At 50.0% G+C, this 27477-nt stretch overlaps 2 protein-coding genes across 2 annotated transcripts in view; one reads left to right on the forward strand and one right to left on the reverse strand.

Moving 5' to 3' along the window:
* Window positions 1-9729, forward strand: nde1 (nudE neurodevelopment protein 1). The gene is made up of 9 exons (XM_060046600.1): window positions 1-314; window positions 431-561; window positions 982-1135; window positions 1810-1958; window positions 2045-2181; window positions 5312-5476; window positions 6457-6542; window positions 7003-7181; window positions 7915-9729. The coding sequence occupies exons 2-9, from the start codon at window positions 476-478 to the stop codon at window positions 8006-8008; spliced, it is 1050 nt and encodes a 349-aa protein (XP_059902583.1). The 5' UTR covers window positions 1-314; window positions 431-475; the 3' UTR covers window positions 8009-9729.
* Window positions 9725-27477, reverse strand: part of LOC132453598 (myosin-11-like) — a 22799-nt gene continuing 5046 nt past the window's right edge. The window contains 26 exon segments of the mRNA XM_060046547.1: window positions 9725-10734; window positions 12553-12725; window positions 13172-13280; window positions 13765-13973; window positions 14478-14601; window positions 14717-14805; window positions 15160-15288; window positions 15384-15545; window positions 15988-16200; window positions 16585-16797; window positions 16961-17209; window positions 17463-17615; window positions 17711-17815; window positions 18111-18317; window positions 18734-18878; window positions 19630-19842; window positions 20202-20373; window positions 20829-20952; window positions 21651-21788; window positions 22354-22560; window positions 22723-22854; window positions 24470-24578; window positions 24967-25127; window positions 25723-25792; window positions 26080-26201; window positions 26932-27125. Of these exon segments, the coding sequence (XP_059902530.1) occupies window positions 10599-10734; window positions 12553-12725; window positions 13172-13280; window positions 13765-13973; window positions 14478-14601; window positions 14717-14805; window positions 15160-15288; window positions 15384-15545; window positions 15988-16200; window positions 16585-16797; window positions 16961-17209; window positions 17463-17615; window positions 17711-17815; window positions 18111-18317; window positions 18734-18878; window positions 19630-19842; window positions 20202-20373; window positions 20829-20952; window positions 21651-21788; window positions 22354-22560; window positions 22723-22854; window positions 24470-24578; window positions 24967-25127; window positions 25723-25792; window positions 26080-26201; window positions 26932-27125 (4058 nt within the window). The 3' untranslated portion in view covers window positions 9725-10598.

The following is a 27477-nucleotide window of genomic DNA, read 5'->3' on the forward strand; positions in this document are numbered from 1 at the left end:
ATGGGATCCTCCGAACGAAGTAGAGTTTAGATTTGGTTGATGAGCTGCTAGCATAATAAGACTTTTGTTAGATGGGCGACCGAGCCTTTGTTTTCATAAATCTTTTCCACGTTTGCTTTTAAAGAAGATACGTTTAATCGGAACACATCACCCTAATCTCGAAAGCTCGGTTCAGATGGTGTTGGCCCTAAATTCGCGTCAGCTTTGTTCAAGTCGTTAGCTTAGCCGGCTAAGAGCTAGCCTCGGGTTAACAACTCATCCAGAAGCTCCTCAGTGCTTCTACTCTACTGCCACGAAGCAACCCCTACTTGAAGGTATTATTGCTGTTTGATTCACAGACCTTCTTAGTTTGCGACATGACAGAGTAGGTGTGGCCCTGAAGAAGCCTATAAAAGTGGACATTTCTTTATTTGTTCCTCTTCTATGCCAGATCTGAGGTGGCTTCAGTCCATCGTGGATCCAGCAGCGCGCGGTCATGGGAGAGCCCTCAGCGCAGAGCTTCTCCTCCCTGGAAGAGGAGCTCCACTTCTGGAAGAGCCAGGCAGAGGGACACCAGCAAAGGTGACACCTCAACTGAGGATACTCGTTTGTTCTGACAACTGTGTGTGTGAGATCATATATAATGACCCTTACCATCCCTGACAATTAACTAACTCTAAGATGCTTAGTGGTCCATCAGTTGTGGAGAATCTCTCGGGCCTAGGTTGGCAGTCTGTCTGAAGTGACAAGTTAAAGTAACTCTATAAACCTGTTCTGGATGTACTCGTAGTGGTCTACGGTGATGAGTTAAACTAACGTAATCTGCTCAGTAGTCCATCAGTGGGGAAGAATCTCTTGGTAGTCTACTTATCTAAAGTGATGAGTTAAACGAACTCTATGAACCGGTTCTGGGTGTCACCGTGCCCTTTGACGGCTGCCTGACAGCAGCAGCCCTGTTTCAGGGTGAACTGGTTCCCTATCTAACCCTGCTGCCTCCCCCAGGGCCGACGAGGCCAACGAGGAGCTGCAGGAGTTCCAGCAGATGAGCCGAGACTACGAGGCGGAGCTGGAGACGGAGCTGAAACACTGCGAGGCGCGCAACAAAGAGCTGCTTTCAGACAACAGCAGGCTCAGAATGGAGCTGGACAACATTAGGGTACGATGGCGTTCTCACTGGGCCCTTTTTACACACACACACACACACACACACACACACACACACACACACACACACACACACACACACACGCGCACATGTACACGTACAGACACACATGCCGTAAACACGTTGTAAACACTGAGCTCAAAAGCCTATTTACAGATCATTTCCGGGCGTTCTACTGCCTCTATCAAGCAGCTGACTGCTATTTTGATTCAGACGTCCACAGGGAAGGAACATCGATGAAAGGGATGACTAGTTGATTATTCAATACATAAATCTCCTCTTCATCGCTCAGGGACAGTGGAGACGTCTCAAGGGCTCGTTTGTCTCGCTTAACGACTACAGAATCCTAAATAACCGCTTTAATATGATGTACAAACACAGGCAGTATGGCCTCCTGATAATAATATTAATGTCCCCACTGTTGGGGAAATGGAGCATGTTTATCTTGATCGTATTGTTGGGGGCGGCATGTGGCCCTGAGCAAGACAGCTTACCCTACCTGCTCCTGAAGAGCCTGCTGTCGCCTTGCATGGCTGAGTGAATGTGTGTATGAATGGGTGAATGTGAGGCAATAATGTAAAGCGCTTTGAGCGGCCACTGGTTAGAAAAGCGCCGAATAAATGCAGTCCGTTTACCATTTACCATTGTTGTCTCTGTGGTTTCAGGAGAAGTACGACATCCAGCACGCCGAAGCGTTCAGACAGATCTCGACGTTGGAAGGCGACCTGGCCCAGACCACGGCGGCACGAGACCACCTCCAGAAGTACATCAGAGAGCTGGAGCAGTCCAACGACGACCTGGAGCGGGCGAAGAGGTCGGTGTTCAGACCCAACATGCAGATAGTCCTTCCTCCTGGGATACCGTCTGATCGAACGTTGTTCCTGCTGCGCCTTCTCTCAGGGCCACCATCATGTCGCTGGAGGACTTTGAGCAGAGGATGAACCAGGTCATTGAGCGCAACGCCTTCCTGGAGAGCGAGCTGGACGAGAAGGAGACGCTGCTGGAGTCAGTACAGAGGCTGAAGGACGAGGCCAGAGGTAGAGGCACACACCAACACACTATCTGACCTGTTAGAGGCTGAAGGTAGAGGCCAGAGGTAGAGGCACACACCAACACACTATCTGACCTGTTAGAGGCTGAAGGTAGAGGCACACCAACACACTATCTAACCTGTTAGAGGCCAGAGGTAGAGGCACACCAACACACTATCTAACCTGTTAGAGGCTGAAGGTAGAGGCACACCAACACACTATCTAACCTGTTAGAGGCCAGAGGTAGAGGCACACCAACACACTATCTAACCTGTTAGAGGCCAGAGGTAGAGGCACACCAACACACTATCTAACCTGTTAGAGGCTGAAGGTAGAGGCACACCAACACACTATCTAACCTGTCAGAGGCTGAAGGTAGAGGCACACCAACACACTATCTAACCTGTCAGAGGCTGAAGGTAGAGGCACACCAACACACTATCTAACCTGTCAGAGGCCAGAGGTAGAGGCACACCAACACACTATCTAACCTGTTAGAGGCTGAAGGTAGAGGAACACCAACACACTATCTAACCTGTTAGAGGCTGAAGGTAGAGGCACACCAACACACTATCTAACCTGTTAGAGGCCAGAGGTAGAGGCACACCAACACACTATCTAACCTGTCAGAGGCTGAAGGTAGAGGAACACCAACACACTATCTAACCTGTTAGAGGCTGAAGGTAGAGGCACACCAACACACTATCTAACCTGTTAGAGGCCAGAGGCACACCAACACACTATCTAACCTGTTAGAGGCTGAAGGTAGAGGCACACCAACACACTATCTAACCTGTCAGAGGCTGAAGGTAGAGGCACACCAACACACTATCTAACCTGATAGAGGCTGAAGGTAGAGGCACACCAACACACTATCTAACCTGTTAGAGGCTGAAGGTAGAGGCACACCAACACACTATCTAACCTGTTAGAGGCCAGAGGTAGAGGCACACCAACACACTATCTAACCTGTTAGAGGCTGAAGGTAGAGGCACACCAACACACTATCTAACCTGTTAGAGGCTGAAGGTAGAGGCACACCAACACACTATCTAACCTGTTAGAGGCTGAAGGTAGAGGCACACCAACACACTATCTAACCTGTTAGAGGCCAGAGGTAGAGGCACACCAACACACTATCTAACCTGTTAGAGGCCAGAGGTAGAGGCACACCAACACACTATCTAACCTGTTAGAGGCTGAAGGTAGAGGCACACCAACACACTATCTAACCTGTTAGAGGCCAGAGGTAGAGGCACACCAACACACTATCTAACCTGTTAGAGGCTGAAGGTAGAGGCACACCAACACACTATCTAACCTGTTAGAGGCTGAAGGTAGAGGCACACCAACACACTATCTAACCTGTCAGAGGCCAGAGGTAGAGGCACACCAACACACTATCTAACCTGTTAGAGGCTGAAGGTAGAGGCACACCAACACACTATCTAACCTGTTAGAGGCTGAAGGTAGAGGCACACCAACACACTATCTAACCTGTTAGAGGCTGAAGGTAGAGGCACACCAACACACTATCTAACCTGTTAGAGGCTGAAGGTAGAGGCACACCAACACACTATCTAACCTGTCAGAGGCCAGAGGTAGAGGCACACCAACACACTATCTAACCTGTTAGAGGCTGAAGGTAGAGGCACACCAACACACTATCTAACCTGTTAGAGGCTGAAGGTAGAGGCACACCAACACACTATCTAACCTGTCAGAGGCCAGAGGTAGAGGAACACCAACACACTATCTAACCTGTCAGAGGCTGAAGGTAGAGGCACACCAACACACTATCTAACCTGTTAGAGGCTGAAGGTAGAGGAACACCAACACACTATCTAACCTGTTAGAGGCTGAAGGTAGAGGCACACCAACACACTATCTAACCTGTTAGAGGCTGAAGGTAGAGGCACACCAACACACTATCTAACCTGTTAGAGGCCAGAGGTAGAGGCACACCAACACACTATCTAACCTGTTAGAGGCTGAAGGTAGAGGCACACCAACACACTATCTAACCTGTCAGAGGCCAGAGGTACGATCTCACGCGCGATACTGCACACTCTTTTCGCCACGTTTTTTTTTCTCTGCACTGTTCCCAACCGACAAAGCGTGTTTTATTTCAGTCGCTATTAAATGTGTTTTCTGGGATAGTGTATTGATTCAGAGATATATAATTACATATGTATATACAGCAGGCCTTTATCTTCTCCTCCTACGGGCTTTCACCAGGGCTCTTTGGTATGGTCTTAGATTCTGAAACTCTGCAGAATGAATTGGTATCACATTGCAAAAAGCATCACTGCACGTTTGTGCACACAAGCTGTCAGCTTGACTTCAGTCCTAACCCTTAAAAACAGCCAGACTGCAACCTAACGACAATCTAACGACCGTCTGCATCGATAATATCAGATTATACTGACAAAACTGCTGTGTCGTCCTGGCCCATGTCTGAACGGAGGCTGACATTAAAGATCACATATCATGCATTGGGGGGTACTACTAGTATAGGGCTACATGATTGTATGTCCGAAATACACCTTATTATTCTCACACTGTTCATTTCCGCAAAACCATTTTCAGCGTCTTTCAAAAACGTTTTGATTTGTGTCCTGCTGCTTTAAGGCCCTCCTCCCGAGAAGCACCGTCTGCTGTGATTGGTCAGCGGGCCCACTCTGTTGCGATTGGTCGACCGCATTGCAAATTCACCCCCCCGAAAAGTTGTAAATATTGCGGGTAGTCGGGAGGCGGGACTTCTGCACCTGAGCATCGCCCACTAGTTTGAGCGCAGACGAGCCGTTTGTCGCTCTTATTGAGGGTGTTCTCTGAGATTTCTCTAGCTTAGCAGACGTCAAACATGGATCAATACTTCATATCACAGTCTAAAGCAAAGGGAGAAGTCATTAAATCCCCCCTTTAATGCCCCGAGCTCGGAGCTGGAACGTCCACGTTGTCTTGTGTACTTATTTATTTAATATATTTTTCCTTTTATTTAACCAGGTGAAGCCCTATTGAGATATTGAAATCTATTACAAGGGAGCCCTGGGGCATCAAATACACAAATTACAACAGAAACATGGATGACACGAGGGACTAATTAGGACACTAACTTGTGTCCGTGTGTCCTCAGACCTCCGGCAGGAGCTGGCGGTGCAGCAGAAGGACCCGCGGCCGCTGGGCAGCTCAGCGCTGGACTGTGAGAAGATGGACCTCCAGAGGCCCGGCCCCTGCAGCCCGGCCGCGCCCTCCAAGCCCCCGGTGCCCTTCGCCACGCCCGCCTCCAGCCTCCGCAGAGGTGGGAGCGGCCTCCGTTCACTCCTCCTCACCTTACCCGTTACCTTAACCCGTTACCTTAACCCGTTACCTTAACCCGTTACCTTAACCCGTTACCTTAACCCGTTACCTTTACCCGTTAGCTTTACCCGTTACCTTAACCCGTTACCTTTACCCGTTACCTTAACCCGTTACCTTTACCCGTTACCTTTACCCGTTACCTTTACCCGTTACCTTTACCCGTTACCTTTACCCGTTACCTTTACCCGTTACCTTTACCCGTTACCTTTACCCGTTACCTTAACCCATTAACTTTACCCATTAACTTTACCCGTTACCTTAACCCGTTACCTTAACCCGTTACCTTAACCCGTTACCTTTACCCGTTACCTTTACCCGTGACCTTTACCCGTTACCTTTACCCGTTACCTTAACCCATTAACTTTACCCATTAACTTAACCCATTACCTTTACCCGTTACCTTTACCCATGACCTTTACAATTACCTTTACCAATTACCCGTGACCTTTACCCGTGACCTTTACCCATACCTTTCACATTTCCATTAACATTCAGGGCATTTAGCAGACGCTCTTAGCATTTGTCCGAAGAAAGAGAAACAACAATATATCACTGTGGGTACAGTAAGGATGTTCATAGAACCAAGTGCCAAGCACTAACCATCACTAGGTTAACCCATTCCCCGTACACAACAAAGATAGCTAGGATAATGCTCTAAAATGCTGATGTACAACATACAATAAAGTGCGTACATTAAGTGCCAAGACGTACAACATAAAATAAATGGTATGGGGGGGGGGGGGGGAGAGAGGGGCAGGCTATGCAGACTCTAGGTGAGCTCTCAAGTGAGCCTTGAGTCATGGGACTGGAGCTGAAACTCTGTAGCCTCGTGTACAGGCAGTTGGATGGTTGTTTATGATGAATTCATATCTACTGATATTATTAATGGGTTTCTTAATGCTCCCAATTGTACATTTGTAGGCGACAGTCTGGCCGGAACACCACTGACGACATCGGCCAGAATATCTGCCCTCAATATTGTGGGGGAACTTCTGAGGAAAGTGGGGGTGAGTCATTTTGCTATTATTGATATGACTGTACAGTTCAACACGCAACCATGTAATGCAACAATTGGGGAAATGAGTCTGACCCCTTGTTGGACTTCCTTACCGGGCGATAATAAATAGCCTGATATTTGAATCTTGGCCTCCAAAATAACTTGTATACATTTAAACTCCCCAACTCTGTTGGGGAGGTTATTATAGAACAAAGCAAATCATTTCTCACAAATGGTGTGTCAGGGCACATTGATATGACTTCTCCTTTGCCTCCATGTTCATATTCATGGCAGATCTCCAAGCGCGAGCTTCACCTAGAGTCAAATGAACGACCGAGTCAGACGTCAAACGCGTTGTCATGAACTGGGCGGCCTCTGTAGAGATGTATCAGAGTCACAGGCTGTTGCTCCAGACACTCGGACTGCGTCCAGACCGGGACTGACCCACTCTCTCCCCCTCCTCCCGTCAGAACCTGGAGTCCAAGCTGGCGTCGTGCCGGGACTTTGTGTACGACACCAACAGCAGCCGGGCTCTGCTCCCGGCCGGGCCCCTCTCCCCCGGGGCCCTCTCCCCCGGGGCCCTCTCCGCCGTGGACGGGGCCGCCGACCCCCTGGCCGGCACCATGAGTCCTCCCCCCCAGTACGACAGGTACCCACAGACAGGCACGCACGCACGCACACACACACACACACACACACACACACACACACACACACACACACACACACACACACACACACACACACACACACACACACACACACACACACACACACACACACACACACACACACACACACACACACACACACACACACACACACACACACACACACACACACGTGTATACATCTGCCATCCAGACGTAGAAGGTGTTTTGTTGCCTAGTAGTTGTAGGAACTAATTGATTAATGATAAATATGTTAAAAAACATTCATAATTGGTCATGTTTTTTTATTATTTACAAGGTTTATTTTAGTCTAAGATGTGTATAAAGGATAAAAACATTTATATATTTAGTTTGACTTCACTGTTTAGTATAAGCTAAGCGAGCTGGGAGTCATAGAAGGCAACACATTTTGCGTTTGATAATAATTATTGATAATTATAATTTTGTGTTTTGCAATGAGACATTTTAAATAAATGTATGTTGTAAAAAAGGAATGTTGTATGTTGAAAAACAACAAAGACTTGATTATGGTAATTTTGTGATCGTTTTTTCGCTAAATCGAATTTCCATTAATCGGCCAGCCCTAGTATTCAGTTCCTTGTCCATGAATGGGATTAGTGCGATATCGAGGACCGCGGAGGTAGAGTTCTGGAGGTACCAGCAGGGTGTGGCGGCTCTGGTCCTCCTCACGTGTCCCGTCATGTCTTCCAGCCTGGTGAAGCGGTTAGAGTTCGGACCGGCTCCTCCACGCGGCGTCACCCAGGGCCCCCAGTCCCCCCAGGGAGGGGTCAAGATCCTGCTGTAATCCAAGGACCAAGCCCCCACTAGCCCCTCGGGACCACCGCATGGAGACTTAAACCCACGTCCTAACAGGCCCTCTAAGACTGTCTGAATGGCTGCCCGCCCCCCCCCCCCCCCCCCCCCCCACCACACATAACCAGCACAATGGCTTCTGCTGTTCCTGTCCCGGCCTCTCTGCATCCCGATGCGACGATATCAATGAACCGACCCAGATGGCGCGACCTCCATCGCTGTCCCCATGTCAGAGACCGCACTGCCCAGGAGGGAGGCCACCCCTCCGGCCCCCGACCCTCTGTGGACAGGAGGGCGCCCCCTGCTGCGTCGGAGGGCTACGGCAGTACTCCCGCTGGCAGGAGAGGACTGGGTCTGCCGGTGCCGGAGCGTTGGATCGCTCAGGATGTACTTTACACATTTCACGACAGCAGGACGTTGACACTGTGACACACTGGGCCTCGCTGTCGATAGCTCGTTGTGCACAGACTTTGAGACCACGGAGAGGAAACTATAAAGTATAAAGCTAACAGATTTATGATCGTGATGCCAAACTTGAAGCAGATTAAAAGGTCCCATCGCCTAGGTGATAGCATTTAAAAAAAACAACTAACATAGTGTTTTTAAATATAATGGTTTTACTTTGAACAAATTCAGGGTTTAGAAAGAGCCAATAAGCGGTCTCGAACTAATCAAGTTTTGAACATAATATACTAGTATAAACAGAATAGGATTGAAGAATAGAAGCCATCTATTATAATGTTGTTATACAATGATGTTAGACTACGGTATGTTGAGGTGGAGGCGAGGGTTTCCCCAGCTTTGCCGTTGCTGCCTTTAATAGCTAAATCTTAATATCAGAGCAGACCTGGTACCATTCCACCGCCGACCTTTGAACTCTCGGCCGGGCCAGGAGAAGGCAGGGTTCTGCTACTTTAGTAGCATTAGCACAAGCAGGAACTCAAAAGTACACATTCAAGTTTTAATTGAACCAGATGCTTTGGGTCGACTCGTGGCCCGTCCGGGAGTTGATCTCAGATCGGGGAAAAGCTTGTGACTTGAAACGGCCCACTCGGCCGTTTACTAGAGCTAGGGTTAGAGTTTATAACGATACAGAGTTGGTCTTTAGTTTATTTAGCCATTATCTGGTTTAAAGTTGAAAGAGGAGAGGATATCTACTTTTAGTGTCCCAACGAAAGAGGATCAGCAGATATGCAGGTTGAGATGTTTAGAGAGGGTTTAAGATTTGTTGAGACACTGTTCTTCCAGCAGAATCGTGAAAAATATTTTCTATTATTGATTTCTCCCCCTCCAGGAACTTTAAGGAATGCTCTGCCGTGTCGTGTTGGTTATTACGAATACAGGGAATCCATGTGGAATATTGTACATTTAAGAACAATGTTTCACCAGTATGTTTTTGCTTAACGTCTCGGCACATACAAGAGTGGACCAATTAGTACCGGTTAACGATCCACCAAGTTGTGTGTGTGTGACCTAAGTTGTTGCACACACACCCCCCGCTGATGTCATGTGAGCTTACAGACTGTATCTGGCCATGCTACAATGCATCCACCTCGACTACTGTATGTGCCTGCGGAGCTCCAACAATAACCATATCTTCTATCGTGTTTGTTTGCATTTTGTATCAAGATGAGCAGATAATAATATCACTATGCAGTGTGTTGTCATTCAGCGAGACGGAAACAATAAAAGGAGAGTCCCTCTATCATTTTATTTTTTAAGCCTTTATTTCTTGTGCAGGTGGTTTCACAATGAATAGATGAGAAGGGTGACATGGAAACGGCAATGGACTACAGGCAACATGGACGAGTGGATCAACGTATTGCTTCGAGTTTTCCATCTTTTGACGATCATCACATATTAAGAGCATAGGTTCTCTGAAACGGGTCAATGTGGTCGTAAGCAAAGTGCAGTGATAGGAAGGTACCTGAAACTTCTCCATAAGTTGACTCGGAACATGTTTTATGTGTAAGACTGTTTCTGTGTCTACTGTGGAAGCCACCATTGAAGTAAAAAAAAACCGGTGGTCAAGAAATTCTTCCAATACCATCAATTATTTTAATTTATTCAAATGTAACTGGGTGATCGTTATGGGGAAACTGGTCAAACTTAAATAGGATTGGATGTAAAATGTCTGAAGCCATCCAAGCAGGATGTGCAAGAAAAAAAAAAAAAGACAGCAGCGCAGGTTTTAAACTGACATTAACAGAAATAATCTGACTGCTGCTTCTCTTTGAACAGTGGTCGAAAGGCATTTGGTAAGATGCACTTTTAAAGTGGCTACAAACCACGTCATCAGTGCAGTACAAAAACTGTGGACATTGCAAATCACACGAATAACGGCAGCGGGATCACGCCTGTACCCCCCTGAATGATCTCCTACGAAGTCCTTGTTTTGGTTTTCATTTAAAAAAGAAAGTGCTCAGTAAATAAAAAAAGCGGACACAACATCAGTACACGACTGGAGTTTAGAAATACACTTTTAAAAAGTGAAGATAGAATTTATTTTTTAGTATGCATGTCGTCGTTGGCCCTCTTTATAAACTCTCGGCCGACATGGTGGACCGTCTCCGTGGATCTTCCTACTCGGAGGACTTGGTGCCGTTGAAGTCGCCCTGGGAGTCCACCTCCTCTTCTGAGGCGTCGTCCACCACGCCTCTCCGACCGCCGCCCACGCTACGCCGCGGGCCGCTGCCGAAGGAGGGCTCGGTGCCACGCCTGGGGAGACACGCACGGACACGCACACACACACACACACACACACACACACACACACACACACACACACACACACACACACAACAGACAGAGACGCAAAAGGACAGACATATGCAGGTACACGGACAGACATACAAAAACAAACACACACAGACACAAAGAAGCACAAACACACACACACACACACACACACGAACACACGCTTTATCACAGTGCTCCGGTATTCTCGAAAGCGCCTTTAGAGGTGGGTTAGGGTTTTTGCCCGGACACCACTCGTGTCGTTCACACGGTTATGAGCGTCCAACGAGGACGAAGGTGTGATTTGGTTAACGCAGGTTGGAAGCGCAGCAGCGTTTCTCCGCTCAACTCATTGACTCTCCACCCAGAGGAATGAGTTTGGTTTCAGAAACCAAACCAAGCGCGAAAATGAGAAAAATATGGTTGTCGGGTGGCTGAGATTGGGAGTGCTTTCCGCGAAGCACATCCCATCTCGAGTGGATTTCTAATTGTAAGATAAACCATATTTCCCTCTGTTAGGCTTTTGAAGTGCTAGAGAGGATGAGCATGGTGGGGAAAGAGGGAATATTAAGTCATGAGAGATGACTAAGTTATAGATGATGGTGATGGGGTCACTTCCAGACACGGAGGTACTTGCTTTTTTTACTCCTTGGGTTCTGGGTTGCCTCTGCAAGAGAGATGAACACGGTGGTTGTGCTAAAGCTCAGACAGGTTGCTTATTATACTAGTAAAAAGCGTATTAAAAGTATTCACTGTCTGTTCATCATTTCTGTTCTAAAGCCGTCCGATACAAACATCCTTTTTTTGGAGAGCACACAGAAGCAGATTTCACATTAAACAACATTTATATATGTTGACAAAATAGACTAGAGATGTTCCGAAACCATTTTCTCATTCCCGATTCCGATTTCTGAGCTTGAGTATCGGCCGATAGCGAGTATATATCAACACAATTCGGCATTTGTCATTGTGACTAATAATAGCACTTACTGTCGACAATACTATTTTTCAGAACTAGATCATTTACATTTATAATCTATCATTAAAATAAGACTTTTTTTTTCCGAATTAGTTCGAACCCACGTAGGTCGGAGATGACTCGTTTCCCATTCCGACTTTTGACCTCCGACCGTTAACGAACGCAGCATAACACCGTAGTGTTTTTGATGTTCTCTGCCGGTGTAGTAAAGGAGCTAGCCATGTGATGGTATCGGATCAGTGCATAGACCCACCACCAACTATATAACATAACAATACATATCCAACACAACTTGGCCGTTTGATACCCCGTTTTTTGCACGGTTTTAGCATTGAATATCAGCTTGTGTACTATTCTTCTTGTATATCGTTTCCCTGCATTTATATTTTTTTTATTATTTTTAGCATTCAGCATTTAGCATTTTATACTTTTGCACAATTATATTTGTTGTTCCTTACTGGTATTCTATTTCTGACGTGGTGTTCGCTGCTGCTGGAAGAGCAATTTCCTGAGGGAATATTCCCGAGGGATGAATAAAGTTCCCATCCATCCATCCATCCATCCATCCATCCATCCATCCATCCATCCATCCATCCATCCATCCATCCATCCATCCATCCATCCATCCATCCATCCATCCATCCATCCATCCATCCATCCATCCATCCATCCACCTATCTACCGATAAACAATGACTGACTTTTCGGCAGTATCGGAGGCATTTCCGATTTCCGATTTCCCGACATCGGTATCGGAACAGCTCTACATCTAGAACAGACGTGTAGCCACTGGCGTGCCGCCGCGGCGGCGCCGGGCGCTACCTGAGTTTGCTCTTGAGCGAGTTGACCTCGCGGCCCAGGGCGTCGCTGGTCTCGGTGGCCTCGTCCAGCTCCCGCTGCAGCTTCCTCCGGGCGGCCGTGGCGCGCTGGGACTCCTCCTCGGACTCCTCCAGCTGCCGCTTCAGCTGCTTCATGCGCGCCGTGGACTTGTCCGCCTGTAGGGGGCGAGCGCGTGTTACGGACGCGCGTCATCCTAAAGGTCAATGGTCCGTTTCCTCACCTACTAATCACCCTTCAGCATGAAGCCTTTCTATAGGACGAGCTCTTAAGGGAGGATGGGCTTAAATGATCCCAGACAGGACGTTATGGAATATCAACGTGTATTAGTGTGAAAGAGATCCCAGATTTCTGGAAATAATAATAATATAATAATAAAATGCATGGAACCAATGTGTGTCTGGTTAAGGGGTGTATCTCTCCCAGGTTAAGGGGTCCCGTTTGAGCGTTGACGAAGGTGTGTGTCCCCTGTTTGAGTCTGGTGAAGGTGTGTTTGAGTCTGGTGAAGGTGTGTTTGAGCCTGGTGAAGGAGTGTTTGAGTCTGGTGAAGGTGTGTATCACTCCCAGGTGTGATGAAGGTGAAGGTGAGGGTGTGTATCGTCACCTGGTCCTTGTACTGCTCTGACTGCTTTCTCTCGTCCTCCACCTGGATCAGAAGGTCCTTCAGCTTCTTGTCCTTCTGCCGCAGGCCCTTGGCACTCGCCTGCTTCTCCCTGGGGGGCAGGCCGGGGCGGAGGGGGGTGAAGGGGGTACAGACACATTGGTCATCTCTCTCCTTCCCCTGCTATCTCCAATCTCTTCCCCTTTGAGTCTTTCAAAGGGGAAGCTTCCTTTAATTATTATTGTTTTTTTTATCAATCACTCACACTCTGACATTAACTATACACTAGGGTTTCAATAAGTTACATCTAAGACATTTAAGAGCTTAAGACCTCGCCTTAAGGACTTTTAAGTTATAAGGACTTAAGGGACCTTTCAAAGGACTTTAAAGTCTTAAAAGTCATTAAAAAGGAGGGATATGGTTCATACAGATCAATGTATCATAAAAAATAAAATGTAAAGAGCACCTAAGGAACAACACAGATGTTAAAAATGACGGATAAAATTCAAATAGCTTTGTGTGTGTGGCCTCATCCAATCAGATGTTAGGGATTCTACTGACGTGATAGGACCTGAGGACCTAGGTGGGGCACTGACCTGTTCTCCTGCTCCACCTGCTCCTCCAGCTGCGCCACCTTGGCCTCCAGCACGGAGATGGAGCTCTTGAACTTGGACTTGACCTGGTTCTCCATCTCCTGCAGCTTGGCCTTCAGCTCCTTGTTCTGCCGCTCCGCCTGCTGCCGCGCGCTCTCGTTCTTCTGGGAGGTGCTGCGCTCCGTCTGCAGCTCGTTGTTCAGCTGCTCCACCTGCGGGTGGAGGGGAGGGTGGGGGGGGGGGAGTGGGAGGTTAAGGTGGGCTGGGTTCTCTAAGGGTATTAGGAGGTTAAGGTGGGCTGGGTTCTGTAACTGTATTAGGATGTTAAGGTGGGCTGGGTTCTGTAACTGTATTGGGAGGTTAAGGTGGGCTGGTTCTGTAACTGTATTAGGATGTTAAGGTGGGCTGGGTTCTGTAACTGTATTGGGATGTTAAGGTGGGCTGGGTTCTGTAACTGTATTAGGAGGTTAAGGTGGGCTGGGTTCTGTAACTGTATTAGGATGTTAAGGTGGGCTGGGTCCTGTAACTGTATTGGGAGGTTAAGGTGGGCTGGGTTCTGTAACTGTATTGGGAGGTTAAGGTGGGCTGGGTCCTGTAACTGTATTAGGAGGTTAAGGTGGGCTGGGTCCTGTAACTGTATTGGGATGTTAAGGTGGGCTGGGTCCTCTAATAACTGGTCCGGCCAAAGGCACCACGTGCTGCTAGGGATTGGTCACCTGCTGTGTGCTCTTCCTCTGCCTGTCGTTGACGATCTCCAAGTTGCTCTGCTCCTCCTCAAGCTCCTCCTCCAGCTGGGAGATCTTAGCCTCCAGCCGGCGCTTCTCATCGGACAGGGCAGACCTGGGCACAGGACACGAACACCCCGAGTCAGAATCAGAACCCCCCACGCGTCTCGGCAGTGCATCGCCACACAGCAGCGGGGCTGCGGGCGATCCGAAGGGGGACCTCCACTCACTTCCCGGAGGAGTTGCTGGCGAGCTCGTCGGACAGCTCGTCCCGCTCCGCCTCCGCCTGCTTCCTCGCCCGGTCAGCCGCCGCCAGATCCTAGAGTCCCATGAGCAACGCATCGTCCGTTAGAGCAGTGGTTAGCAAATGGAGGTCCGCGTCCCCCTAGGGGTACTTTGGTGTACTGCACGGTGTGCTCAGAAAATGTAGAAAGCTTCAATTCTGACGGCTGGATAATAGAAAATCGAGAAAATGGACAAGTGGTTGAATTGTAAATCTGAAAACAAGGAGAATCCATGAAAAATAGAGTTCTGTGCCGGTGAAGGGGGGGAGGAAATATCTCAGAGGGGGTACACCAGTAAAGAAGGTTTGAGAACCAGTGTGTTAGAGGAGTCTGCGGCTTCTTAACGCAGTAGCTCTCATTCCCATCCACTGTAACGGTGGGGAGGTTACCTCCTGCAGCTGCATGAGCTCCGCCTCCAGTCCCTTGGCCTTCTTCTCGCTCTCCTTGGCGGTGGTCAGCACCTCCTCTCGGGCTGCGTGGGCGTCCTCCAGCTCCCTCTGGTAGTCCTTCATCTGGAGCTGGGGAGGCACAAGAGCGACGACGCGGTGAGGCAAACCCGTACCCGGCGGGGGGAGGATCCCGAGGATCCCGAGTCCGAGGACGTCTGCGCTACCTGGATCTTCTTGAGCTGCTTGACGGCCTCGTCCCGGCCCTTGTTGGAGGTCTCGATCTGCCCCTCCAGGTCCTTCAGGTCTCCCTCCAGCTTCTTCTTGGCCGCGGCGGCGAGGGTCCTCTGCTTGCGCTCGTCCTCCAACTCGGTCTCCAGTTCGCGCACCTGTTGAGAGACGAGCAAACGCCGTGAGATGCAGTTTGGTTCTGGAAATTATTTACATTACGCATACTTATTGAGGGCGTCTAGCAGACGCTTTTATCCAAAGTGACTTACAATGAGTACATTTGTCAGAAGAAAGAGAAACCACAATATATCTCTGTCGTTACAGTAAGGATGTTCATAGAACCAAGTGCCAAGCACTAACCATCACTAGGTTAACCCATTCCCTGCATACAAAACGGATATCTAGGATAAGATGCTACACAATGCTAAGTACTATTTTATATAAGCGCCAGGACGTAACATACAATAAGTGTTTACATTAAGTTGCAGGAGGTACAACACACACTAAGTGTGTACATTAAGTGCCAGGACGTACAACATACAGTCAGAGCGTACATTAAGTGCCAGGACGTTCAGCTCCGAGGTCTCGTTGAGTTCCTACCTGCTTGACCAGCTGCCTCTTCTTCTCCTCGCCCATCTCGTCGCGTCCCAGCAGGTCCCTCTCGAACTGGGCCTTGAGCGCCTGCATGTTGACCTCCAGCCGCAGCTTGCCGTCCTCTGCCGCCTGCAGCTCGTCCTCCAGCTCCTCCAGCTGGGTCTTCATCTCCTCAACCTGGGCCTCCAGGCCCCGCTTGGACTTCTCCAGCTCATGGACCTGGGAGGAGAGCGAGGGAGTGAGCCCCAATGTCAGAAGGGCTCGGTCAAAGTCTAGGATTATCGACAAAACGTTTAACGGGACGTTTTGGCCTTCGTTTCTCAGAAATGACAGACCCATAAGTTGGGTTCCTCTGGAAGATCTGATATATGCTGAAACAACAGAACATAAAACTGGACGTTTTAGCCTTAGTTTCTCCGGAGTAAAAGACCCCAAAACATTGGTTCCTCCGGAGGAAATGATAAATGCTCAACCCTTTTTCTGAATCTCTTTTGACGATTTACCATTGTGCATTGTAGGTCAAATCGACTCAATCAAAATGAATGTTTCACATCCAAAATGTGAAACATCAAAATGAGCAAAACACCCCAAAGCGCTACTCACACTCTTGCCGACGTCGTCCTTGGAGCTGACCAGGTCCTCCATCTCGGCCTTCAGGCTCTTGTTGGCCCTCTCCAGCTCCTCGCGGGAGTCCTGGGCCTCGTCCAGGGCTCTGGCCAGGGACAGCGCCTTGGTCTCCTTCTCCCGTGCCTCCGCCTCCGCGCGGTCACGCTCATCAGCGTACTTGCTCGAGATGCTCTTCTCCTCGGCCAGCATCTAGCAGGGACCACAGAAAGCCACAAGTCCATTGAGTATGCTATAATATAACGTATAACTTATAGAACAACGTCCTTTGAACAATAATCTCTTTCCCTGAAATTGAACTCTCTGTAAAGACATGCACCATCACTTCAAAATTTGTTGTTTGCAACTCTCATACCTGGTCAAACTTCTTCTGCTTCTTCTCCAGGTTGGACACGTTCTGCCGCTGGTTGTCCAGATCCATCATGATGTCCTCTAGCTCCTGTCCGAGACGGTTCCTGGTCTTCTCCAGCTTGTCAAAGGCGGAGGCCTTCTCCTCAAACTGGGAGTTGGCCGCCTCCAGATCCCTCTGCAAACGCTTCTTGCCTTCCTCCAGCAGCTCAACGTTCCCAGTCATCTCGTCCAGCTTCTTCTTGGAGTCCGACAGCTGAGGACATAAAGAGAAGAAGGAGATGGAGATGGGGAAGGAGAGGGAGGAGGAGAAGAAGAAGAAGAAGAAGAAGAAGAAGAAGAAGAAGAAGGACGAGGAGGAGGAGGAGGAGGAGGAGGAGGAGGAGGAGGAGGAGGAGAAGAAGAAGAAGAAGAGAATCAGTTTTAATAATTGAATAATCTGCCATTTAAAAGGCCTATTAAAATAACCTCTCACCCTGAGTGCCCCCTGTGTGTGTGCTCTCTCTCACCTGGATGTTGAGGGTGGAGACGTGTCTCTCCACGTTCCTCTTGGCCTCCACCTCCTCGTCCAGCTGGTCCTGCAGGCTGTTCTTGTCGTCCTCCGCCTGCCGCAGCTTGGTGGAGAACTGGAGCTTCTGCCGGGTCTCCTCAGCCAGGAGCTCCTGAGGAGCACACAGAGGGGGGGTCAGCGGTGAACACCTCAGCTCCAGTCAGACGCCGGACCCCCCAGAGGGGCTGTCTCCCGCCTCGCACTGACCTGAGTGTCCTGGACCTGGGCGGAGAAGGTCGAGACGTCTTTGCTGAGTTTGATGTTCTTGCCCTCGGCTTCGTTCAGGAGGACGGTCACCGACTCCAGCTCGATCTGCAGGAAGACAACAGGACACGCTCTTGGTCTCAGAACAGGACACACGGACGTGGTGTAAGAACAGGACAAACACTCACGGCCTCAGACCGCAGTAGAGTCAGAATAAGTTCAACATTTAACCAATGAAATAATTATAAAATTAAACTGTATTTGTATAGCCCTTAATCACAGGTACAGTCTCAAAGGGCTTAACAGGCCTGTATTCATGACATTTATGATTTAATCCAACAATCCGAAGAATATCTAGAATATATATATGTGCTGTATATGTATATGAATGGACGGTTCTGACCGTGATCTTGCTGCAGCGCTCGCCCAGCTCTCCCTTCTGCTTCTCGCTGTCGGTGTAGCGGACCTGCAGGTCGGTCAGCTGACCCTCCACCTTCTTCCTCTTGTGCTCCACGTCCTGTTTGGCCGTGGCCAGCGTGCGGACCTCTATCGTCAGGTCCGACGTCTCCTTCTCCAGCGCCTGCTTGGCCTTCTCCAGGGTGGACTTCACCTGCAGGTCGGGAGAGGAGTCAGCAAGTGTGTTTCGAGGAAACCCAGGTGTAGCACCTGGGCTTAGCTCAGGCGGAGGAGCAGGTTGACTCCAGGACACCCCTAGCTGTGTGTCGAGGTGCCCCTGAGCAAGGCAGCTAACCCTAACTGCTCCTGATGAGCTGGCTGTCGCCTGGCACGGTTGACACCGCCTATGTCAGTGTAGGAATGGTTGTAAGTCGCTTTGGATCAAAGCGTCTGCTAAGTGTAAATAGCTCCAGCATGTGCATTGCTACAGTCATTTAGCAGACCGGTTTACCCAAAGTGACAGCAGTCAGCCTTCATTCCAGTCCTTTCACTGGGGACGTCGGGGATGGAACCCAGAACGTCCTGACGGGGGGGTTCTCATTGAAAGGGTACTGTGGGGGGGTGACGTACCCGTTTGGACTGCTCCAGCTGCTCCGTCAGCTCCTCCACCACCTGCGTCTGCTTCTGCCTCATCTCGTGGACCACGGCCTCGTGGGTGCGGTTCTCCTCCTCCATGGCCTTCTTCAGCGTGGTCACCTCGTGCTCCCGCTTGGCTCTGAGACGGGGAGCGCGTGGGTTCACAGTGAATACAGATAGGAGCACACGTACAGGTAGATGAGGAGATGGATAGGAAATACTTATTATATTTCAGCATGATAAAGACATTTACATTTTACATTCAGGGCGTTTAGCAGATGTTTTTATCCAACGCAACTTACAATAAGTCGCTTTGTCTGAAGAAAGAGAAACAACAATATATCTCTGTCGGTACAGTAAGGATGTTCATAGAACCAAGTGCCAAGCACTAACCATCACTAGGTTAACGCATTCCCGTATACAACAGAGATAGCTAGGGTAAGATGCTACACAATGCTAAGTACTATTTTTAAGTGCCAGGACATAAACATACAATAAGTGAGGACCTTGTGACACGGTGCCTTGATAAAAGCTCGATCTGTTCAGTGTTAATAAAGACTCAGAAACACTCTGAAGGGGCGTGGCCAGCAGTCTATGCCTCCAAGTGGGCGTGGCCTGCGGGCTCTGACTCTAAAGGGTGTGGCCAGCGGGCTATGCCTCCAAGTGGGCGTGGCCTGCGGGATCTGACTGTAAAGGGGTGTGACCAGCGGGCTATGCCTCCAAGTGGGCGTGGCCTGCGGGCTCTGACTCTAAAGGGGCGTGACCATCGGTCTCTGCCTCTGAAGGGGCGTGGCCAGCGGGCTATGCCTCCAAGTGGGCGTGGCCTGTGGCTCTGCCTCTGAAGGGGCGTGGCCAGCGGGCTCTAAAGGGGCGTGGCCGGCGGGTCTGACCTGAGCTCCTGCTGCGTTGCGGTGCTGTCCAGGGTGTCCTCCAGCTCAGACTTCAGGGCCTCCAGCTCCTCGCCCAGGTCCCTCTTGGTCTTCTCCGCCTTGTTGCGGGCGACTCGCTCTGAGTCCAGGTCCTCCTGCAGGTCTGAGATGTGGCCCTCCAGCTCCCGGATCTTCTTCAGCGCGTTGTTCTTCTGCGCCGTCTCGTCCTCTAGCCTGGAGGACGGTGAGAGAACACGTGTGTTATGTCTGCCACGGATAGTCATCAGTACGCATTGCTACTCCATGCCTGAGGGGGGCGCTCTACGGCACCTGTTCAGTGTAACACCGTCCTGGTGCTAGTGAATCAGAGTTAAGATGGATTTAAACTGTAAGAGGGTTTTATTTAACCGCATTTTAATATGGAATTTCAACCGCAGACTTCACTGCACTTAATGAAAAAATTGTGATTTGAATGCTACAGTTTTAGTTTGGTTTCTAAACCAAAGGAGTACCTTGGTTGTACAGTACAGCAGATTCTACTCCAGTAATGAACGGATCACTTTAAAGCAACAGGATGTCGCTGCGCGTCTCACCTGGCCAGCGCCGTCTGCAGCTCCTCCTCCTTCTTGGCCAGCTGGGCCTTGAGCTCGGCGATCTGGGCCTGAAGGTCGGCCAGCTGCTCCTGGAGGTCGTTGGACTCCGCCTCCAGCTTCCGCTTCACCTTGTCCAGCTCCTGGCGACCCTTCTCCTCCTTCTTCAGGCGGACTGGGGAGGAGTCAGGGCACATCAGGAGGTCAGAGGGTCAGGAGGTCAGAGGGTCAGGAGGTCTCAGGGTCAGAGGGTCAGCAGGTCAGAGGGTCAGGAGGTCAGAGGGTCAGGAGGTCAGAGGGTCAGGAGGTCTCAGGGTCAGGAGGTCAGAGGCACGGAGAGACACGGACCGAGGCTAGGGAGGCTTTTGAATGTGCACTATTGAATAGTCTAACCTAAGACTATTCAATCGTGTGGATTCATGGCTCCAAATGTGATGTTTTTCGCCCTTTTCCGTTTGATTTAAAGAGAAAAAGACACAGCGGAACAAACGATTCCAAGCCCGAGTGATGAAGGCAACAGGGCCTTGGTTTAAGGTAAGGGCCTTGGTTTAAGGTAAGGGCCTTGGTTTAAGGTAAGGGCCTTGGTTTAAGGTAAGGGCCGGATAGTGGAGCAGTAAGCGTGATGCTTACCCTCCAGCTCAGAGATCATGGACTCGTGTTTGTTCTTCAGCTTGGTGAGGTTCTTGGACTTCTCCTCCTCCTCAGCCAGGTTGGTGCTGAAGTCTGCGATCCTCTCCTCCATCAGCTTCCTCTCCTGGCCGTCCACAAACACAGGCGATGTAACATCAAATCCAATCCAAACATCTCTCATCTCAACAGGTTAGGGCTAGGGCCCATCACACTCCCACCTGGTGGCACGACCTCACTGCTTTAAGGGATGCATAACCTGCGTAGATACTATCAGTTCACACCACCACCACTTTCCACAACTTTACTCCAAGGGTAAAAGGTCACATGTCATAACGAACGGCGTCCCGGTCTACGGAGAAGACGTAGAGAGACGTAGCCACGGTACCTTGACGTAGCCACGGTACCTTGACGTAGCCACGGTACCTTGACGTAGCCACGGTACCTTGACGAAGCGAGCGTACCTTGACGTAGCAAGCGTACCTTGACGTAGCCACGGTACCTTGACGTAGCCACGGTACCTTGACGTAGCCACGGTACCTTGACGTAGCCACGGTACCTTGACGTAGCGAGCGTACCTTGACGTAGCCACGGTACCTTGACGTAGCCACGGTACCTTGACGTAGCGAGCGTACCTTGACGTAGCGAGCGTACCTTGACGTAGCAAGCGTACCTTGACGTAGCCACGGTACCTTGACGTAGCCACGGTACCTTGACGTAGCGAGCGTACCTTGACGTAGCGAGCGTACCTTGACGTAGCAAGCGTACCTTGACGTAGCCACGGTACCTTGACGTAGCGAGCGTACCTTGACGAAGCGAGCGTACCTTGCACAGCTTGTTGTTCTGGTCCTCCATCACCAGCACGTCGTCCTCCAGCTTCTTGATCTTCCCCTCGCAGGTGACCTTCTCCAGCTGGAGCTTCTGCCGCGCGTCCTCTTCCTCCTCGAGGTGTTCCTCCAGGTCCTGCAGCCCGAGGGTTCAGCATCAGTGTTCACATCATTCAGCAGCGAGGTCATGATGAACCCAGGCATGTACGTCGTGGAAATATCCATCATAACCATAATATATAATTATATACAAATTATATTAACCTTGTTTGTATAATTACTAGTCAATTTAAAAGGAATTGCATACATTCTCCATGGACCTAGTTGTGTAGATTCCTTTAACCGTCTTGCAGCCTTGCTTGTAGACTTGCAGACATGTCCACTTCCCCGTTAGTGTATTGCAGTTCGACTTGGCCCCTATCGCTATGGCTGACATCTGCCCTGACCAATCCTAAACTCTCCCCCTCACCTTTGGTACCTTTGTAACTATCCACAATGTGAAAGTTCCCCAACACGAATCTTGTTCACCCATTTTCTTACTGAATGTATTCTTCGTAACTATGTCCGATATGTTCTGTCCTAAAAACAAGTTATTCTTCATCAATGCATCAGCATCTTAGGATGTCTGCCCTCCAGCTCTCTAGAAAACAACCACCAAGACCCTTTAAGGCAAGACGAGAGATGAAGGAGGCGAGCCTGACCTGCATCTGCTGCTGCATCTTCTTCTTGTCCACCATGAGGGCCTGGGCGCGGTCCTCCTCCTCCTCCAGCCGCGCCTCCATCTCGTGGAGGATCTCCTCCAGCTCCTGCTTCTTGGCGCCCAGACGCACCCTCATCTCCTCGGCCTCGGCGTACAGCTCTGTCTCCGCCTGGAGCTGCTCCTGGAGCGCGTTCCTCTCCTCCAGGACCTGAGGGGTAGCAGGGTGGAGGAGGAGGAGGAGGGTGGAGGAGGAGGAGCAGGGTGGAGGAGGAGGAACAGGGTGGAGGAGGACGATTTGCAACCTTTATATCACCATAAAACCCTGACATCACCGTGCAGATTGGACTGGTTTATGTGCGGGGCTGCTTACCGACGTGTGCTTCAGGCTGATCTCCTTCAGCTCAAACTCAAACTTCACGGCGACCTCCTTGGCGCTCTTCAACTCCTCGTCCTTCATGCCCATCTCCTCCTCCTGCCGGGTCACCTGGAGCAGAGGCTTGACCTGCAGCACGCAGAGAGACCAGCAGAGAGACCAGCAGAGAGACCAGTACAACAGGGGTTAGAGGACGAGGGAGGGAGAGAGACCAGTACAACAGGGGTTAGAGGACGAGGGAGGGAGAGAGACCAGCACAACAGGGGTTAGAGGATGAGGGAGGGAGAGAGACCAGTACAACAGGGGTTAGAGGACGAGGGAGGGAGAGAGACCAGTACAACAGGGGTTAGAGACCGAGGGGGGGAGAGAGACCAGCACAACAGGGGTTAGAGGACGAGGGAGGGAGAGAGACCAGTACAACAGGGGTTAGAGACCGAGGGGGGGAGAGAGACCAGCACAACAGGGGTTAGAGGCCGATGGAGGGAGAGAGACCAGCACAACAGGGGTTAGAGGACGAGGGAGGGAGAGAGACCAGCACAACAGGGGTTAGAGGACGAGGGGGGGAGAGAGACCAGTACAACAGGGGTTAGAGGACGAGGGAGGGAGAGAGACCAGTACAACAGGGGTTAGAGGCCGATGGAGGGAGAGAGACCAGTACAACAGGGGTTAGAGACCGATGGAGGGAGAGAGACCAGTACAACAGGGGTTAGAGACCGAGGGGGGGAGAGAGACCAGCACAACAGGGGTTAGAGGACGAGGGAGGGAGAGAGACCAGTACAACAGGGGTTAGAGGACGAGGGAGGGAGAGAGACCAGTACAACAGGGGTTAGAGGACGAGGGAGGGAGAGAGACCAGTACAACAGGGGTTAGAGGACGAGGGGGGGAGAGAGACCAGCACAACAGGGGTTAGAGGCCGAGGGAGGGAGAGAGACCAGCACAACAGGGGTTAGAGGCCGATGGAGGGAGAGAGACCAGTACAACAGGGGTTAGAGGCCGATGGAGGGAGAGAGACCAGTACAACAGGGGTTAGAGACCGATGGAGGGAGAGAGACCAGTACAACAGGGGTTAGAGGACGAGGGAGGGAGAGAGACCAGTACAACAGGGGTTAGAGGCCGATGGAGGGAGAGAGACCAGTACAACAGGGGTTAGAGGCCGATGGCGGGAGAGAGACCAGAACAACAGGGGTTAGAGGCCGATGGAGGGAGAGAGACCAGTACAACAGGGGTTAGAGACCGAGGGGGGGAGAGAGACCAGTACAACAGGGGTTAGAGGACGAGGGAGGGAGAGAGACCAGCACAACAGGGGTTAGAGGACGAGGGAGGGAGAGAGACCAGCACAACAGGGGTTAGAGGCCGATGGAGGGAGAGAGACCAGTACAACAGGGGTTAGAGGACGAGGGAGGGAGAGAGACCAGTACAACAGGGGTTAGAGGACGAGGGAGGGAGAGAGACCAGTACAACAGGGGTTAGAGGCCGATGGAGGGAGAGAGACCAGTACAACAGGGGTTAGAGGCCGATGGAGGGAGAGAGACCAGTACAACAGGGGTTAGAGGACGAGGGAGGGAGAGAGACCAGTACAACAGGGGTTAGAGGACGAGGGAGGGAGAGAGACCAGTACAACAGGGGTTAGAGGCCGATGGAGGGAGAGAGACCAGTACAACAGGGGTTAGAGGACGAGGGAGGGAGAGAGACCAGTACAACAGGGGTTAGAGGTTGTGGTGCATTATGGGGCCTGTCTCCTGACCTTGGTGAACAGCCTCCACCACTGCCAGTTCCTGAGCTTCAGGTAGGCGGCGCAGTTCCTCTGGATCACCTTCATGGCCGTCAGCTGCTGCTGCCTCTTGGAGAACGCCCTGGAAGAGACGCACAATGCATCCGACAATACGTTGTAGACGATTGTAAATAGTGGAGTTGTTCCGATACTGATACCAGCATTGGAAATCTGCCTAAAATCGGCTGATGCTCAAGTTCAGGAATCGGGATCGGTATCAGGAAGGAGAAAGTCATATCTAATCAAAAGTAATAGATAGATGAAAAAAAAATACAACTAGTATGATAATGATTATTATTATTATCGTGATTATGTTGCAATTATTTAGCTACAATTCTCATTATATGATGTTGAATTATGATACATACAACAACATGCATATACTGAGGCTACTAACAAGGAAAGTAAAAGAATCCTGATTTAACAGGACGACACAACGCCACTCGTGGCGGTGAGAAGCTTGGACGTACTTCCTGGCCAGGAAGCCTCTGGCCTGCGACTGGAAGGCGATGATCACCACGGTGATCTTCAGGTCCCTCTCCTCCTCAAGCTGGGCCAACACGCCCGTCCTGAAGAAGATCTTACTCTGGCCGATCCGGTACAGGTTGGGGTCCAGGTCCAGATGTTTGATCTGCAGACACAGAGAAGGAGAAGGAGAAGGAGAGAAGGAGAAGGAGAAGGAGAAGGAGAAGGAGAAGGAGAAGGAGAGAGAGAAGGAGAGAGAGAAGGAGAGAGAGAAGGAGAAGGAGAAGGAGAAGGAGAAGGAGAAGGAGAAGGAGAAGGAGAAGGAGAAGGAGAAGGAGAAGGAGAAGGAGAGAGAGAAGGAGAAGGAGAAGGAGAAGGAGAGAGAGAAGGTTAAGGGCAACAGCAAGCGATAAAGTATCACGTAAAATACAGTCAGACTCATAATAACACAACACATATAGGGGAGTTTAGAAAGATGAAGCTTTAATATTTCATATATCATTCGTATATTAATATATGAAATATGAATACTGCAGACTAGGGCATTGTGGGTATTGTGTTTGGGATTATTCACTGTTAATAACATTTATTGATTCCATTCGTATTCTGTTGTCACTGAGTTGTAAATGTTTTATTGTAACTGCAGCTATGCTTAATGTTGGATTGATTTAGCCAGAATCATGATTCGTATTAATCTGCAGTAAAGTGTGCAGCTCTACTGCAGGCTGTGAGTAGAGGCTTTCAGTGTATCATGACTTTACCATGAGGCAGCAGGCCTGCTTTCCATCCATGAAGCCTTTAGGGATGGCGTTCGCAGCCAGGATCTCATAACTGAGGGGTGGGAAGAAGAAAGAAGAACAGGGAGAACGCATGAGGGAGGAGAAAAGGTCCCGAATACCACACACCGACTGTCCATCACTTATCACAATCAGAATCAGAATGACCTTTATTATAGTACACAAGTACACAAGAGTACAATTCTTAGGCTACACACCAGCCATACACAGCCATACACCTCAACACAGCAGCAACAATACGTCAAAAATGAACAAATGCAAACACAACACCCTACGTTTTCTTAAAGCAGCGTGTGCTTAATGTCTACGGCTCCAACGTACCGCTGGCGGTATTCCTGGAAGAGGATCCTGTTGGGGAAGCCCTGTCTGCAGATACGGATCCCCTCCAGCACACCGTTGCACCTGAGCTGGTCCAGCACCAGCACAGCGTCCAGCTTACCCGCCTGAACACAGAGGAGGGGACAGATGGAAGGGCTCCACATCAGTGAGACCGATGAGAGCGACAGCGGGGAATCTCCTTCATGAATCAGCAGGTTGGTCCAAGACCAGTATATTCACACAAACGTTGAGGGGATTATCAGCAGCACTTTCCTTTTAGTGTTTCATCTAAGTCAGATGATGAACAGGTTTGTTTTTGTGCCACACAAATAAAATAATGCACCATATGGTAAATTACAGAAGAGAATAGGAGTGATGATAAAAACAACGATATTTTTTTTTTACAATGGAACTAAATGGGGAAAAAACGCTTGACTTCCACCGTTCCGAAGGCAAACAACTGAGGGTTTTCAAAGTTCGTACACGTTTACAAACCGCGTGTAAGCAGGTCTCCAAAAATTAAAAGGAACTCTTCAGCGACAGGGGGCGCCATTTTTCACAACCCAACTAATCGCACGTCGACTTCAAAGCAGCGCAGGGACCTGGAACTCGGCGTGCTGGCGGTAGAATGGCGGCATGCTCGCGGAACACTGCGCACACCACAAGTTGCCGCAACCACAAGTTGCCGCAACCACAAGTTGCCGCAACCACAAGTTGCCGCAACCACAAGTTGCCGCAACCACAAGTTGCCGCAACCACATGCCTCTTCTTTAGAGAAGGCACATGCGGCGACATGTCTACTCGTTCATTGAACCGACATGAGGACACCCCTGGTGCCCGGCGTCCGATCCTCACCCTCTTCTCGTGGTTGGGGATGATGCAGCGGACGAAGTTGGGCTGGGTGTTGTGCAGTGTGGTCATCAGCTTGGTCAGGGACTCCTTGTAGAGCTGCCCCACCGTGCGGAACATCCCCTTCTTGGTCTTGGAGGAGCTGGGTCCCGAGGAGTCGGACATCTTGGCGATGGTCTCCAGGCCAACCACTCTGTCAGCTGATTAACACAGCGTGATCGACTCGTTAAGAAAGGACTGGTTAACAACACACGGTCACCTCTTGTGGAACGGGCTCATTGACAACACACGATCACCTCGTTAAGAACAGCTGATTAACACACGATGATCACCTTGTTAAGAACAGCTGGTTAACAACACACGATCACCTCGTTAAGAACAGCTGGTTAACAACGCACGATCACCTCGTTAAGAACAGCTGGTTAACAACGCGCGATCACCTCGTTAAGAACAGCTGGTTAACAACGCACGATCACCTCGTTAAGAACAGCTGGTTAACAACGCACGATCACCTCGTTAAGAACAGCTGGTTAACAACACACGATCACCTCG

This window comes from Gadus macrocephalus, chromosome 3 (genome assembly GCF_031168955.1).
Source record: "Gadus macrocephalus chromosome 3, ASM3116895v1".
In the NCBI taxonomy this organism is placed as follows: domain Eukaryota; kingdom Metazoa; phylum Chordata; class Actinopteri; order Gadiformes; family Gadidae; genus Gadus; species Gadus macrocephalus.